This window comes from Piliocolobus tephrosceles, chromosome 2 (genome assembly GCF_002776525.5).
Source record: "Piliocolobus tephrosceles isolate RC106 chromosome 2, ASM277652v3, whole genome shotgun sequence".
In the NCBI taxonomy this organism is placed as follows: Eukaryota; Metazoa; Chordata; class Mammalia; order Primates; family Cercopithecidae; genus Piliocolobus; species Piliocolobus tephrosceles.
The window spans coordinates 37,496,958-37,515,271 of record NC_045435.1 but is presented as its reverse complement, the minus strand read 5'-3'; the positions used below and the strand labels follow the sequence as shown (position 1 = coordinate 37,515,271).

At 37.4% G+C, this 18,314-nt stretch overlaps 1 protein-coding gene across 1 annotated transcript in view; it reads left to right on the top strand.

The window, feature by feature from the left end:
- POLQ (DNA polymerase theta) overlaps nt 1-17,166 on the top strand; it is a 116,911-nt gene extending 99,745 nt beyond the window's left edge. The window contains exons 27-30 of the mRNA XM_023214415.3: nt 7,836-7,960; nt 11,630-11,783; nt 15,554-15,669; nt 16,169-17,166. Of these exons, the coding sequence (XP_023070183.2) occupies nt 7,836-7,960; nt 11,630-11,783; nt 15,554-15,669; nt 16,169-16,282 (509 nt within the window). The 3' untranslated portion in view covers nt 16,283-17,166. The remainder of the gene's footprint in view (nt 1-7,835; nt 7,961-11,629; nt 11,784-15,553; nt 15,670-16,168) is intronic.
- The last annotated feature ends 1,148 nt before the right edge of the window (nt 17,167-18,314 follow it).

The following is an 18,314-nucleotide window of genomic DNA, read 5'->3' as shown; positions in this document are numbered from 1 at the left end:
AAGAAAAGAATGTTAATGAGCAATAAGAAATCATCTGAAGGTACAGAACTCACTGGTAATAGAAAGTATGCAGAGAAACACAGACTATTATAACATTGTAATTGTGATATATAAACTACTATTATTTTAAATAGAAAGACAAAAATATTAATAAAAAATAACTGTAAAAGCCTTTCAAGACGTTGGCAGTATAATAAGATATGAATAGAAACAACAAAAAGTTAAAAAGTGGGCTGGGTGCGGTGGGTCACACCTGTAATCCCAGCACTTTGGGAGGCAGAGGCAGGCAGTTCACCCGAGGTCAGGAGTTCAAGACCAGCCTGGCCAACATGGTGAAACCCCGTCTGTACAAAAAATGCAAAAAATTAGCTGGACATGATGGTGGGTGCCTATAATCCTAGATACTTGGGAGACTGAGGCAGAAGAATCGCTTGAACCCGGGAGGTGGAGGTTGCAATGAGCTGAGATTATGCCATTGTACTCCAACCTGGGAGACAGGGTGAGACTGTTTCTCAAAGAAAAAAAAAAAAGGCTTATAAGACATTATTTGCAAGTCTCATGGTAACCTCAAATTAAAAAAACATACAACAGATACACAAAAACTAAAAAGCAAGAAATTAAATCATACCACCAGAAAAAAATCACCTTTATTAAAAGGAAGACAGGAATGAAGGAAAAAAGGAGGGGGAAAAAAAAAAAACACAGAACAACCAGAAAACAATAAAATGGTGTTGTCCTTAACTGTCAATAATAACATTGCATGTAAATGGACTAAACTTTCCAATAAAAAGACACAGAGCGGCTAGATAGATTTTTCAAAAAAAAAAAAAAAACAAGACCCAATGATCTGTTGCCTACAAGAAACACCCTTCTCTAAAGATATAGATTGAAAATAAAGGGACGGAAAGGAGATTTCATGCCAATGGAAACCAAAAAAGATTAAGAGTAGCTATACTTGTATCAGACAAAATAGATTTCAAGACAAAAACTATGAAAAGAGACAAAGAAGGTCACTATATAATGTAAAAAGAGTCAATTAAGCAAGAGAATATAAGAATTGTAATATGCACCCAATATTGGAGCACCTGGACATATAAAGCAAATATCATTAGAGCTAAAGAGAGAGAGAGAAAGATCCCAATAATAATAACTGGAGACTTCAACACCCCTCTTTGAACAGTGGACAGATATTCCAGACAGAAAATCAACAAAGAAATTATATTAAATCTGCACTATAGAGACCAAATGGACCTAATAGATATTTACAGAACATTTCATTTAACGGCCACAGAATACACATTCTTCTCCTCAGCACATAGATTATTCTCTAGATAGAATATATATTAGATCACAAAACAAGTTTTAAAATATTCAAAAAACTAATATCAAGTATCTACTCTGACCACAATTGAATAAAACTAGAAATCACTAACAAGGATTTTTGGAAACTATACAAGCATGGAAATTAAACAATATGCTCTTGAGTGACCAGTGAGTCAATTAAAAAATTAAGAAGGAAATTTTAAAATTTCTTGAAACAAATGATAATGGAAATACAACATACCAATATCTATGGGATACAGCAAAAGCAGTGCTAAGAAGGAAGTTTATAGCTATAAGTGCCTACATTAAAAAAAAAGAAGAAGAAAAACTTCAAATAAATAACCTAAAATGCATCTTAAAGAACTAGAAAAGTAAGAGCAAAGCAAATCCAAAATTAGTAGAGGAAAAGAAATAACAAAGATCAGAGCAGAAATAAAGAATGAAATTGAAACAAAGAATACAAAAGAACAACAAAACGAAAAGTTGTTATTTTTTGTTTGTTTTTCTTTTTGTTTGTTTTGTTTTGTTTTGTTTTTGAGATGGAGTCTTGCTCTTTCATCCAGGCTGGTGGGCAGTGGCATGATCTTGGCTCACTGCAACATCCACCTCCTGGGTTTAAGCACTTTTCCTGTCTCAGCCTCCCAAGTAGCTGGGATTACAGGTGTGCACCACTATGCCTGTCTAGTTTTTGTGTTTTTAGTAGAGACAGCGTTTTGCCACATTGGCCAGGCAGGTCACAAACTCCTGACCTCAAATGATCTGCCCATCTTGGCCTCCCAAAGTGCTGGGATTACAGGTGTGAGCCATTGCACCTGGCCTGAAAATAAGTTAGTTTTTTAAAAAGATAAAATTGACACACCTTTAGCCAAACTAAGAAAAAGGAGAAGATCCAAATAAAATCAGAAATGAAAAAGGAGACAGCACAATGAATACTCCAGAAATTCAAAGGATCATTAGTGGCTAAGATGAGCAGCTATATGCCAGTAATTTGGAAAATCTAGAAGAAATGGGTAAATTCCTAGACACATACAACCTGCCAAGATTGGACCATGAAGAAATCTAAAACCTGAACAGTCTAAGAACAAATAATGAGATTGAAGCCATAATAAAAAGTCTTCCACAAAGAAAAGCCTGGGGCTCAATGGCTTCCCTACTGAATTCTACCAAAAATTTAAATAACTAGTACCAATCCTACTGGAACTGTTCTGGAAAATAGAGGAGGAGAGAACACTTCCAAACTCATTCTATGAGACCAGTATTACCCTAATAACAATCAGACAAAGACACATCAAAACAAACAAACAAAACCTACCTACTGGCCAATATTTCTGATGAAAATTGATGCAAACATCCTCAACAAAATAGTAGCAAATGGAATTCAACAATATATTAGAAAGATCATTCATCATGACCAAGTGGGATTTATCCCTGGGATGCAAGGATGGTTCAACATATGCAAATCTATCATTGTGATACATCATATCAACAGAATGAAGGATAAAAACAATATGATCATTTCAATTGATGCCAAAAAGGTATTTGATAAAATTCAACATTCCTTCATCGTGAAAACCCTCAAAAAACTGGGTATACAAGAAACATACCTCTACATAATAAAAACCATGTATGACAGACCCACAGCTAGTGTCACACTGAATGGGGAAAAAGTGAAAGCCTTTTCTCTAAGACCTGGAACACGACAAGGATGCCCCCTTTTGCTTTCATCACTGTTATTTCAAATCACATTACCTGACTTCAAATTATACTACAGACATATAGTAACCAAAACGACATGGTACTGGTGTAAAACAGACACAAAGACCAATGGAACAGAATAGACAACCCAGAAAGAAACCCACACATCTACAGTGAACTCATTTTCAATGAAGGTATCAAGAACGTACACTGGGGAAAGACAGTCTCTTCAATAAATGGTGTTGGGACAACTGGATATGCAGAAGAATGAAACTGGACCCCTATCTCTCCCCTATCACTGTTATTCAACATAGTACTGGAAGTCCTAGCTCGAGCAATCAGATAAGAGAAAGAAATAAAGGACATCCACATCAGAAAGGAAGAGGTCAAATTCTCGTTGTTTGTAGAAGATACGATCTTATATTTGGAAAAACCTAAAGACTCCATCAAAAAACTATTAGAACTGATAAACAAATTCTTTAGTAAAGTTGCAGGATACAAGATCAACATACAAACATCAGTAGCATTTCTATATGCCAGGAGCAAACAATCTGAAAAAGAAATCAGGAAAGTAATCTCATTTATAATAGCTACAAATAAAATTAAACCCTTAGGAATTAGCCAAAGAAGTGAAAGATCTATGTAAGAAAAACTATAAAACACTGATGCTAGAAATTGAAGAGGACACAAAAATATGAAAAAATATTCCATGTTCATGGATTGGAAGAATCAATATTGTTAAAATGTTCATACTCCCCAAATCAATCAACAGATTTAATACATTCCCTATCAAAATACCAATGATATTCTTTACTCGTCACAGAAATAGAAAAAAAAAAAAAAGTACTACAATTTGTATGGAACCACGAAAGACCTAGAATAGCCAAAGCTATCCTGTGTAAAAAGAACAAAACTGGAGAAATCACATTGCCTGACTTCAAATTATACTACAGACATACAGTAACCAAAACGACATGGTACTGGAATAAGTACTGGTATAAAACAGACACAAAGACCAATGGAACAAAATAGAGAACCCAGAAAGAAACCCACACATCTACAGTGAACTCATTTTCAATAAAGGTACCAAGAACATACCTTGGGGAAAAGACAGTCTCTTCAATAAATGGTGTTGGGACAACTGGATATGCAGAAGAATGAAACTGGACCCCTATCTCTCACTATATACAAAAAATCAAAATGGATTAAAAACTTTAAGACCTCAAATTGTGAAACTACTACAAGAAAACATGGGGGAAACTCTCCAGTACATCAGTCTGGGTAAAGATTTCTTAAGCAATACTCACAAGCACAGGCAACCACAGCAAAAATAGACAAATGAGATCACATCAGGTTAAAAAAAAAACTACATAGCAAAGGAAACAACCAACAAAGTGAAGACACAGCCCACAGAATGGGAGAAAATATTTGGAGATACCCATTTGACAAGGGATTAATAAGCAGAATATATAAGGAGTTCAACTCTGTAGAAAAAAAGATCTGATTTTAAAATGGGCAAAATCTCTGAATAGATGTTTCTCAAATAAAGACATACAAATGGCAAAAAGGTTTATGAAAAGGTGCACAACATGACTGATCATCAGAGAAATGCAAATTAGAGCTAGAATATTATATCATCTCACACCAGTTAAAATGGCTTTTATCCAAAAGACAAGTGATAACAAATGCAGGCGAAGATGTAGAGAAAAAGGAACTGCCATTCACTTTTGGTGGGAATGTAAATTAGTACAACTACTGTGGAGAACAGTTTGGAGGTTTCTCAAAAAACTAAAAATAGACTGGGTGCGGTGGCTCACGCCTGTAATTCCAGCACTCTGGGAGGCTGAGGCAGGCGGATCACAAGGTCAGGAGTTTGAGACCAGCCTGGCCAATATGGTGAAACCCCGTCTCCACTAAATACACAAAAATTAGCCAGGCATGGTAGTGGGCGCCCGTATCCCAGCCACTCGGGAGGCTGAGGCAGGAGAATCGCTTGAACACAGGAGGCAGAGGTTGCAATGAACTGAGTTCACGCCACTGCACTCCAGCCTGAGCAACAGAGTGAGACTCCATCTCAAAACAAAAACAAACAAAAAGCTAAACTAAAAATAGAGCTATCATATGATCCAGCAATCACACTACCAGGTACATACCCAAAAGAAAGGAAGTTGGTATACTGAAGAGACATCTGCATGCACTCCTATGTTTGTTGCAGCACTATTCACAATAGCCAGGATTTGGAAGCATGCTCAGTGTCCATCAGCAGATGAATGGATAAAGAAAATGTACATATACACAATGGAGTACTATTCAGTCATAGAAAAGAATGAGATCTTGTCATTTGCAACAACATGAATGGAACTGAAGGTCATTATGTTAAGTGAAATAAGCCAGGCACAGAAAGACAAACTTCACATGTTCTCAGTTACTTGTCACTCAGCAAAAAATTAAAGCAATTGAACTCGTGGAGATAGAGAGTAGAATAATGGTTACCAGAAGCTGGGAAGGGTATTGGGGGGTGGGGGGCATTGTTAATAGGTACAAAGAAGTAGTTAGAATGACTAAGAACTAGTATTTGCTAGCACAACAGGGTGACTATAGTTAATAATAATAAATTGTACATTTAGAAATGACTAAAAGAGTATACTTGGAATGTTTGCAACACAAATGATAAATGGCTTGAGGTGATGGGTACCCCATTTTCCCTGATGTGATTATTATACATTTCATGCCTGCATCGTAATATCTCATGTACCCCATAAATATGTACACCTACTATGTACCCACAAAAATAAAAAAATTATGAAAAATGTAAAAGCAAGGTACAGACTGGGAAGAAATATTTGCAGTACTTCTATTGAACATAGGATGTATATCCAGAAGGAACTTTTACCGTTCAATGCTCAGAAGTTCAACACTCCAATAAATTAAAGGTCAAAAGATATGAGGAGACACTTTCCAAAAATATGAATTACCATATTAAACATTGTCATTATTTGTCATCAAGCAAAAGCAAATTGAGATGCCAAAAAACAAAGAGACTGTTTTTACAAAAACACTAGAATGGCCAATATTAAAAACACCATCTTTTACATTGTTCATTTAATTGTAAAATGGTAAAACTACTTTGGAGAACAGTATGGCTCTTTTGAATAAAGTTAAACATCCATTTAACTATATAACCCTGCAATTCTACTATCAGGTATTTGCGCAAGAAAAATGAAAGCATGTCCAAAGGAAGGCTCGTACATTAATATTATAGCAGCTTTATTCACAATGGCCAGATACTGAGAACAGGCCACACGTCTATCAATAGCAAAATGTATAAACAAATTTTGTTATACGTCCACAATGGAATAGTATAGATCAAGAATAGTAATTAAATATTGATACTCAGTACAATATTGATGATTCTTAGGAATGTTTTTCTTAGCAAAAGAAGGCAAACACAAATGACCATATACAGTGTCATTCAATTTGTATGATACTCATGAACATGAAACTCTTAAGAGTGTCGTAAAGCAGATGAGTGAGTTTCTGAGGGTGATCATGGGGCCTGACTGTAAAGGGAGATGAACATGTTTCGTATCTTGTAGTAGTAGCTGCAGGGGTGTGTACATTTGTTAAAATGCCTCAAACTGTTTAAAGTGAGTGCATTTTGTTTCATGTAAATTATACCTCAGCACTGATTGTTTTTTAAAGTAGCTCTTTGAGTATTTGGAGGTCTCATCAGAGTTCGGTAAGAGATTTTGTAGAGGTGCAGCCTCCTAAATCTCACCATTTTCTTTCCTCTTCACCCGAAAATATCACAGTAATTCTTAAACAGAAAAAGATGAGAGTCTGATGGCTTTTGGAAATTCCCATGCTATTGATCACATATTGCCAACAGCAAATGATTCATCCTGGAGATGCTTAAGACATAATGACCGACCCAGATTGCAAAGGATGAATGCTGGTCTAGGAAATATGAATACGTTTGAATACTACACTACACACAGTCTTTTTTAATTTTAAGAAGTGGGTCATGTTTATTCCTAGTGAAATGTTTATCATAACTCATGCATTCATTTCAGCAAGGTCCTACTTTGGATCATAGTGTAGATGGTAACAAGGAGCTATTGAATGTTTTAAAGCTAGGAATAAGATGAGAGAGTAAAAGGGGATTCACACAATCAACAGAAACTTGTGAAAAGTGATGGGGAATAATCTTAAGATCCTGGAGTAAAAACACTTAGATATCTGCCCTGTTCTGGAATTTTTAGTTTTATGTTTTGTTTTTGTTGTTGTTACTCAAAAAACAAAGGCCACATACAGTGCCTCACACCTATAATCCTAGCACTTTGGGAGGCTGAGGTGAGCAGATTGCTTGAGCTCAGATGTTTGAGACCAGCCTGGGCCACATTACGAAACCTCGTTTCTACAAAAAATACAAAAATTATCCTGGCATGGTGATGTGGTGCCTGTAGTCCCACCTACGCAGGAGGCTGCGGTGGGAGGATCACCTGAGCCTGGGGAGATCCAGGCTGCACTGAACCGTGATGGCACCACTGCACTCCCGCCTGGGTGACAGAGTGAGCAAGATCCTGTCTCAAAAACAAAAAAACCCAAAGAGTTAGAGTATTTCATTTCTAAAGTCTCTTTTATTTCTAACTTTTTGAGTCTAGAAAAGATGAAAGTTTGTATGCCTGGTTTGACGATATGATATTAATGTTAAGAATCATGGTGGGGTTTTGGTATATTTTGCTATATTTAAACCAATGAATAAAGTGAAGGATATACTTCAGTTCTAATTAATTATTTCTGTATTTTCTTTGTAGGGATTAATCAATTCATGAGAGAGACAGTGAAAAATTGTAAAAGAGATGGGTTTGTTCAGACCATTTTGGGAAGGCGTAGATATTTACCAGGAATCAAAGACAACAACCCTTATCATAAAGCTCACGTATGTAACTTAACAGTTCAATGACATGTACTTTTTCAGCAGAGTAAATACTACAAATGTCCATTTTTGGGATTACTGGCATATTAATTGTATCTTCTGTGTAGACAAAGTCAACCATTGGTTTCATTAAGGACTTCTGAAGTGATGGCACATGCCAGTATTTGCTGAACAGAGTCTGGGGGATTAATGTAAACGTGTCTTTACTTAATAATACTTTAAACGTTCTGTTGCAGTAAACCAATTATTTATTAGCTTAGGTAATAAGTTGTAAATAAACAACTTTTACATTTGCTAATTATTGTTTCCTATATCATATATTAATTTATCATATCATACCAAATTGCTAACATTCCTCAGAGTTTAGCCAGTCACTAAATTTTGATTAATTTTTGGTTCATTCTACTTGTTTGCTTATTTTAAAAGCACTATCTGGCCAGGCACGGTGGCTCATGCCTGTAGTCCCAGCACTTTGGAAGGCTGAGGCAGGAGGATTGCTTGAGCCCAGGAGTTTGAGACCAGCTTGGGCAACATAGTGAGACCCCCATATCTACAAAAAAAAAAAAGTTAACTGACTGAGGTAGTGCATGCCTGTAGTCTTAGCTACTTGGGAGGCTGAGGTGGGAAGATTGCTTGAGCCCAGGAATTGGAGGCTGCAGTGAGCCATGATTGAACCACTGTATTCCAGTCTAGGTGGCAGAATGAGACCCTATGTTAAAAAAAAAAAAAAAAAAAAACTATCTCGTCAGAGATTATTAGGATATCACAAATAGTGAATAAGGTTATTTTTAACAGCATTTAAAAGATTTATTGATATTTGCTAAAATTATGTTTAAGTCTCTTTCTGAATTCATTGGGATTCATGAAAGTATTCTGTGTACCTGAGTATTTAAGCTTCTAGTATAGTTCAAATCTTCCTATTTTAACTAGATGTTTTTTGCCCTTCACCCATAACTTGGTGTTTTAGTGCTCATTAGACATTGCATGTAGTGAAAATACCCAGCTAAACTTCTGTCTGGAGCTCAAAGCCTTCCGAGCATTAATGCTTTTAGGGACTGTGGAAGAATAGTTGGCTTTTTGTTACTTCTTTACTCTCTAGCCTCTCATATATCCACATGCAAATATCAGATACTTATCAGGCTTTTACCATATCTCTAAGTGAACTAGTAACTTTAGTTGATGGACTAGGAAACCTAAGTTTTAAGTCTCGGAAGAGATAATGCGAGCAAAAAAAATATATATGAAAACATCATTGATATACTTAATTATTTAGGTTTCAGGGAGAAGGAAAGACTTAAACAGATTCTTGAAGGCTATTTAAAGTTTAGGCTGTTGGGAATGAGAAAGGATAACTGAGTGAGGACTGGCTAGAAGCCAAACTGGTAGGAATGGAGAGTTTGAGTTGTCACGTAGGGGTAGATAATTTTCTCCTGGATAGATGGAGCCAGCCGGAAGCTAGCTAGGAGACTAAAAGGCTTCTTCTAAGTGACAGAAGGCTTTTAATGGCAGGCTGAGAAATTTGGACTTGATCTAATAGGAATTGATTATGTTTTCTGGAATTTACATGATAAAACATGGAATATATAGTTATTAATGTAAATGAATCATATGTTTGTGAAAATTAATATTGCACCTGAAGATGTGAGAGAGTAATAAGACTTTTTCATGCCAAATACTTCAGTGTTAAAGTTCTGATTCATCATGTTGCTGCTGAGGAAAAAAATTCCAGCCCTCTGAATTAGGAATAGAGTAAACATAACCAGGTTGTTTTTTGGTTTTTGTTTGTTTTGGTTTTTGCTTTTGTTCAAACTTTTGTTGTACTGAAAAGTACATTCTCACACATAGAGAATGTAGATTTCACTAAATTATCACAGAGCTACACCTGTGTAACTACCAGTCAGGGCAAGACATAGAATATTGGCAGTGCCCCAAAAGCGCCCCTCATGCTTCCTCCTGATCACCCATCGCCTTCCCAGAAATAGCCACTGTTATAACTTCTAACACTGTGGTTTTGTTTTGTATTTTTTTGAGCTCCATATATATCATATATGTATATTTTTATATCTAGCTTCTTTCAAAATTACGTGGGTAAGTCATTCTTGTTGTTTCATGTAGGAACAGCTATATACTGTTATATGAATATACCATAATTTATCTATTTTTCTCTTGATAAGAACTTGGGTTTTCAGTTAGAAGCTAAACTATTGTGTTTTTTAACATGATTGTACAAGGTTCTTGGTGCACATATACATGCATTTATGTTTGGTAAAGGCACAGTGGTAGGATTGCTATATATTTTCAACTCAGTAGATAAAGCCAAATTGTTTTCTGTGGAGATTACAGCAGTTTGTCCTCCCATCGTAAGAGTATGTGAGTCCTCACTGCTCTGCATTCTTGTCGACACTTGCTATTAAGCTAATATAATTTTAGCTATTCTGATGGGTATAAAGTAGTGTCCTGTAGTTTTAATTTGTGTTTCCTTGGCTGCTAGTGAGGTAACCTTACAAATGAACAACCTTATAAATGTGTTATTAGCCATTTAGTTATTTTTTCATGGGTAAATACCTATTCTGGCTTTCTTTTTAAATTTTCTGTTGAGTTTTCTACATTTTTTCTTATCAATTTGTAGGAACCTGTTACTGGTTACATGTGTAGAAAATATTCTCTCCCACATTGTGTGTGGCCTTTTCTCCTTCTCATTAGTAATTTTAGTTGTGGGGAGAGGTTTTTGTTTTATTTTGTTTTTCTTAAAGACAGGGTCTCACTGTGTTGCCCAGGCTGGTTTCAAACTCCTGGCCTCAACTGTTCCTCTTGCCTTAGCCTCTTGAGTAGCTGAGATTACAGGCATTTCATATACTACAAGTTGGGTACAGCTCAGGTGACAGAGGACTAGAGAATACCTCTCATGTTACATTGACGCCCCCCCCTCACCTTTTTCATTTTCTGAGACATTTTGGGGCACTGGGAATGATATTCATATATAGATTATACCTGGATATTAAACTAAACTGCCTCCTCTACTCTTCCAAGATGATTAATTTTAGTAGGCATGGTTCCCTGCCAAAAAGCACTTGGCAGCAGTCATTTCAAGGAAGTTATAACTGAATACCCAGGGATCTAGGATGTGCATTTTCACTAGCTGCTAAGGATTTGCCTCAGCAGCCCATGAAAAGCTCTGATTCCCATCAGAGGGCTACATACCTGCTGGGCTCAAACTCTATAAGACCAAGAGGCCATTGGTTATAGAGGGTGTGCTTAGGACATTCCAACCCACATCCCAAAGAATGATATTCTACTTATTTAGGATTAAGATTATTTTGCGGAGTAGATCTTTTAGAATGATGCCTAGAACAGCCGGAACACTGGTGAGCCAAATACATTCTAAGTGCAAAGTAGTTTTTGGATCCTAACTAAGTAGTCGAGATACCTAAGCTGAAGCAATCTGACCTTCTTATATTTTTGTCTGCCCTAATGTGGAAACCCCAGAATCTAGAGCCCTGGATCATGATAGTTGTTATTCTTAGGATGCATCCTGATAGTTGGTGTTCTGGGTCACATCTCAGTCCAGCTTTCCAGTCTGGCTGCTAATGTGAGCACTGATCTGTGGACACTGAAGGAAGGTATATCCATGTTGGCATATCTGGTGGAGCACCTGTTAATTGTTTTTTATAGGCTGAGCGTCAAGCTATAAACACAACAGTCCAAGGATCGGCAGCTGATATTGTCAAAATAGCCACAGTTAACATTCAGAAGCAATTAGAGACCTTCCACTCAACTTTCAAATCCCATGGCCATCGAGAGGGTATGCTCCAAAGTGACCGAACAGGTTTGTTCATAGATGAGTCCTATGCTGTGACATGGTGAGAATAATTATATCAGAAATGTAAATGGGAAGTGTTTTTTATTTTATTTCTCAACAGTTCTCAAATGTTTTGGTCTCACGATGTCTTTAGACTATTAGAAATCATTAAGGATTTCCAAGAGCTCTTGTTTTTGTGGGTTATGTCTATATATTTACCATATTATAAATTCAAACAGACTTTTAAAACATGAGCATTTAAGTAATAACAAACTCACCTGTGAGCTGTGCTCTTATAAGAAAGTGAAACTGAAAAAGGCAAATAGCCTCATAGTGTTATTATGAAAGTAATTTTGACTGCAGATTTTGGGATCATCTGTGGTCTTCAGACCATATTTTAAGAACATGTTGATTTTCCTATTTATGACCTTCAGTGTTCTCTGGTCTTAGAATATACTCTTGATCTCTTTATCACATATGTTACTTTGCTGACATTGTTTTCTTGTTCTTGTTTTCAGAATATTTTCCCTGAGTTTTCGCTTTATTGCTTGGATAAATTATTTCTTGTACTAGCAAGTACAGTGAAATTTTCTTTTTTTCTTCTGTCACATGTCCATAGTTCTGCTTTAAATACTATTTCACTGTCACTGAGATTATCAAACCGTGACAGAAGACATTTTTTTTTTTTTTTTGAGACAGAGTTTTACTGTGTCACCCAGGCTGGAGTGCAGTGGCACAATCTCAGCTCACTGCAACCTCTGCCTCCCAGGTTCAAGGGATTTTCCTGCCTCGGCTTCCTGAGTAGCTGGGATTACAGGAGTATGCCATCAAGCCTGGCTAATTTAATTTTTTTTTTTTTTTTTTTAGTAGAGAAGGGGTTTCACCACGTTGTCCAGGCTGTTCTAGAACTCCTGACCTCAAATGATCTGCCTGCCTTGGCCTCCCAAAGTGTTGGGATTACAGGCGTGAGTCATCATGCCCAGCCAGGAGGCATGTTTTAAATTTTCCTGGGAAGAAATTAAGGTTTGGTGCATACAGAGGAAGAAAAAGCTGCTAGAGATGGGGCAGAAAGGTGATGGTCAGTTATTGAGGATAAGATTTGCTATTTCTAGAAGAGACATACATACAAGTTATAGAGAATAATACAGTCAGTTATAACGTGTTCACTTAGGTACGAAAATATGTAGATACAGAAGTTTATTTTCTCATTAAGTGAGGATTATTAATTTTGTCATCAGTCCCCCCCAAAATATCTGAGACCCCTCGTTCATTTTGAGTGTGGGACTATGTGTGTATATACACACACATACACATTTATATTTAATAGAGAGAGAATATAATTAAACTTATTTGGGGAGTAATACTGTGCTGTGTGCTTTGGGGATTTAGAAATAAAAGTTAACGATCTATGTTTAAATTTAAGGTCTATTTAAGAAAGGAGAGGAAGGTGTGATACTTGACTAAAGTATTTTTATTAATTCCACACAGCAGAGTGATAAATGTCAAAATGATGATACAGACAATAATGACTTTAAGAGTCAGTGGATTGCCATTCTAACTGGTGTGAGATGGTATCTCATTGTGGTTTTGATTTGCATTTCTCTGATGGCGAGTGATGATGAGCATTTTTTCATGTGTCTGTTGGCTGTATGAATGTCTTCTTTTGAGAAATGTCTGTTCATATCCTTTGCCCACTTTTTGATGGGGTTGTTTGTTTTTTTCTTGTATATTTGTTTGAGTTCTTTGTAGATTCTGGAAATGAGCCCTTTGTCAGATGAGTAGATTGCAAAAATTTTCTCCCCTTCTGTAGGTTGCCTGTTCACTCTGATGGTAGTTTCTTTTGTTGTGCAGAAGCTCTTTAGTTTATGTGGAGAAATAGGAACACTTTTACACTGTTGGTGGGATTGTAAACTAGTTCAACCATTATGGAAAACAGTATGGCAATTCCTCAAGGATTTAGAACTAGATGTACCATATGACCCAGCCATCCCACTACTGGGTATATACCCAAAGGATTATAAATTATTCTACTACAAAGACACATGCACACGTATGTTTATTGCGGCACTATTCACAATAGCAAAGACTTGGAATCAACCCAAATGTCCATCAGTGACAGACTGGATTGAGAAAATGTGGCACATATACACCATGGAATACTATGCAGCCATAAAAAAGGATGAGTTTGCGTCCTCTGTAGGGACATGGATGCAGCTGGAAACCATCATTCTTAGCAAACTATCACAAGAAGAGAAAACCAAACACCGCATGTTCTCACTCATAGGTGGGAACTGAACAATGAGCTCACTTGGACTCGGGAAGGGGAACATCACACACTGGGGCCTATCATGGGGAGGGGGGAGGGGGGAGGGATTGCATTGGGGAGTTATACCTGATATAAATGATGAATTGATGGGTGCTGACGAGTTGATGGGTCCAGCACACCAACATGGCACAAGTATACATATGTAACAAACCTGCACGTTATGCACATGTACCCTAGAACTTAAAGTATAATTAAAAAAAAAAAAAGAGTCAGTGGAAGGCAATATGACTCTGTCACTAAGGATGGCTTCATGGTGTCATGCCAGCTTAAAGTGGTGCTAGGTCAGTGGGATGAAAGGAAGGTGAGCGTGAGGAAACAGACCACATGGGGAACAAGTGCATCATGGCATTCTGCGTCAGAAGCCAGGTAGCCAAGGGAAATCAAGAGGTCTAAGCCATCAGAAAGCTAGAGCATCCAGGCAGTCAATGGTGTGAGCCAAGTGTAGCTTCATGGGGCAGATCAGATTCAGCCGATCTGGTGAACAGAGGTACAGCCTTTGTAGTCCTAGTGTGGAAGCAGCTTGCTCCAGCCTCAGGTGCTTTTGTTTGCTTACTGTGTGAGAGCCACCTCTGAGCAAACTGGCACTGCAGATAGTGACAGTTGAAGAACTCTATCTCTGAGGGAAGCACCAGATACGGAGGGAGAGGATACTCATGCTGGACCTGGAAGATAAGTAGGGAATTTGGACAACAGAAAGGAAGATGTCTGCTGTGAGGTTTAAGCAAACAAGTAAAGGCAGTTCCAGTAAAGGTGTTCATGTGGAGCTTTATCTTTTTGGGCAGAAGGGCATAATCTCTACCACTAGGTCCAGCTACTGGGGAAATAGTAACTAAGTCTAGTATATATTTTGAAATTACAGCTACTGGAAGGTATGGATTATCTCCACAGAAAAACGTACAGACATAGACTCTTATATATAACCACGAGGGGTTTATGTAGTCTCTGAAGTCCACTTTGGGAGCCTAGGTTTAGAATTACTTGTTTAGGGTGTGTACGGTTCAACTGGGGAAGCACCAGTTCTATCATGATGACACTTCTGGCCATACAAAGACATGAGGGGGTGTCCCCCTTAAGAAACACTGCATAACAATATTAGTTTGTTTTCCTGGGGCAGGAATCAGGCCCCATACCTTCCTGGTGCTATTACTCAGGTGGTGGTAGGGGGACTCCATGGAAAGAGAATATGTTAGTTATTCGTGAGAAATAAGTTGGACTAGAGCTTGGATCAGAGTTCCTCACACCCCATTTACTGACTTCCTCGGGAGACTCCTTTCTGGGAGGAAGTTGGTGAGTTTACACTGGATAGTTAGGATAGGTAGCAACCAGCAAGTAGTTATTTTCCTGATAGTTCTTAATCTTGTGTGTTCTAATCTTTTCATTAACATTCCTCAGAGTTAGTCAGAATCTCTAAAAACATTCTCCTATGACTCAGCGACATGCTGATCAGTTTTGCTCCTTTTTCATGAAGCAGGATTGTTACGAAAGAGAAAACTGCAAGGGATGTTCTGCCCAGTCAGAGGAGGCTTTTTCATCCTTCAACTCCACGATGAACTCCTGTATGAAGTATCAGAAGAAGATGTTGTTCAGGTATTTTTGCAATGCTTGCGTCCATTCTATAGGAAGCCAAGACACTGTATTGTCAGGCTGACAGCTTTTTTTCCTATGCATGAGGATTTTGGAACTCTACCCTAGCCCCAGGATGGCTGTATAAATGTTGAGTCCTTACAGGTAGAAAAGTTGCTAAGAGTGTTCCATTTTGTACTAGTTCTTGATAAGTGAAGAAATTGCCAATGCAGAGATGTTTTTGTCTTGGAGGAATTAAACAAAAATTTGGAGTCTTTCCCTGAGGGTTTCCAAGCTCCAAGCATTCTAGCAAAAACTTTCAGAAACTCCTGCTCATCAGTGAAGAAGAGTTTGAGATGTATTTTTATGTATTTATTTTTATTTTTATTTTTTCTGATTTAGCATTTTCAGCACCACTGGGTGAAGAGCTCCAGTCTGGTTTATAACCTGCTCAGGGGGTGACTTGGGAAACATTCTTTGACTGAGCAGACAGTTTGTTAACCTCATTTTTTTTTCCCCTTAGGTAGCTCAGATTGTCAAGAATGAAATGGAAAGTGCTGTAAAACTGTCTGTGAAATTGAAAGTGAATGTGAAAATAGGTGCCAGCTGGGGAGAGCTGAAGGACTTTGATGTGTAACTGTGCTGCTGCTGAAGTCCTTCCAGGGAAGCCTGTACAGACACAGTCATCTGGAAAGAACAGAGATTACCCTTTCACCTACCTCAGGAAAACAAACTTTCAAGTCTTGATAGACTTAGCCTAGTGATTTTATAGTGAGAGTTTCAAACTATATGTTAGGGTCTGTCTTTATAGCATCTTCTGGAAGAGTGGGGGAAGTAAAATACCAAGTATAATAGTTACATTCACTTTCAAAGAGCATCTATGAATTTGCCTTTTGTAATTTACTGTGGCTTTAAACCTATTCCGAACAGATGCTTGAAATATGCACTTAGCACTTTGGCTCCTCCTCTATCTGGGTAAACTATGAAGAAAATGAAGCTGCTGCCTCTATCGACCCCGCCAGGAGCCACAGGCAGATAAAGATTTGGTTTCCCCCTGGTGGTGTTAGGCATTGTGTGTGACTTTTTTTCCTCTAATATCAATTTTAGAATACTGAAATAGTATTTTAAAATGGTATTGGCTAATAAATTATGAATTCTATAAAGTGGTAAGACTTGGTGTAGTTGGAGTCTAGGAATGAATATTCATGAAATGTTTCTTATTGCTTTTCCTTCCCTAATTCATACAATGAATGTATTTGGAATACTTACATATTATAAAATATACTATACCTCTTCAAGAGGTATCCTGTTCTGTAAGATCAGATGTTTTTATTGCAGGTAAATATAATACTGCCAGAGACAGAAAATACCCCCTTTATCAGTCCCTTAGTGCCTCTTTCTATTTGTGGCATCGTGAGAAAACCCATGCTGAAAAGACTGTACTTTGTGATCCCAATCAGAGGGGTGGAGCTGATCTTTTGCTATTGAAATAAAGTGAATTTATGAGAAACTTTATATCAACAATTGTTTTGTTAAAAATTGTAGTTGGTCTAAGAGTGTCAGAAACCCATGTCCCTTATTTAGTTACTCCATAGCTTGTTCATAGAAAGCACTAATTATATTCTTAATCAGTTACCAGAAGAGCTCTTTTATGTTTATTAATCAGAATAATGAAAAAAAGATAGTTGCTTTAGAAAGTGTAATGCATTATCAGTAGTTGACTATTAATGCATAAGAGACATAGTTTTTTTTGGGGGGTGAGAAAGGCAGAGATGGCAGCAGTAAGAAGGAAGATAAATCACTCTTTCTTTTGCCATATTTACCTGTACTATGTTTCTTTTTTTATTATTATTATACTTCAAGTTCTAGGGTACATGTGCACAACGTGCAGGTTTGTTACATATGGATACATGTGCCATGTTGGTGTGCTGCACCCATTAACTCGTCATTTACATTAGGTATATCTCCTAATGCAATCCCTCCCCACTCCCCACAATAGGACCCAGTGTGTGATGTTCCCCTTCCTGTGTCCAAGTGATCTCATTGTTCAATTCCCACCTATGAGTGAGAACATGCTGTGTTTGGTTTTCTGTCCTTGCAATAGTTTGCTGAGAATGATGGTTTCCAGCTGCATCCATGTCCCTACAGAGGACGCAAACTCATCCTTTTTTATGGCTGCATAGTATTCCATGGTGTATATGTGCCACATTTTCTTAATCCAGTCTGTCACTGATGGACATTTGGGTTGATTCCAAGTCTTTGCTATTGTGAATAGTGCTGCAATAAACATACGTGTCCATGTGTCTTTATAGCAGCATGATTTAAAATCCTTTGAGTATATCCCCAGTAATGGGATGGCTGGGTCAAATGCTATTTCTACTTCCAGATCCTTGAGGAATCGCCACACTATTTTCCACGATGGTTGAACTAGTTTAGAGTCCCACCAACAGTGTAAAAGTGTTCCTATTTCTCCACATCCTCTCCAGCACTTGTTGTTCCCTGATTTTTTAATGATTGCCATTCTAACTGGTGTGAGATGGTATCTCATTGTGGTTTTGATTTGCATTTCTCTGATGGCGAGTGATGATGAGCATGTTTTCATGTGTCTGTTTGCTGTATGAATGTCTTCTTTTGAGAAGTGTCTGTTGATATCCTTTGCCCACTTTTTG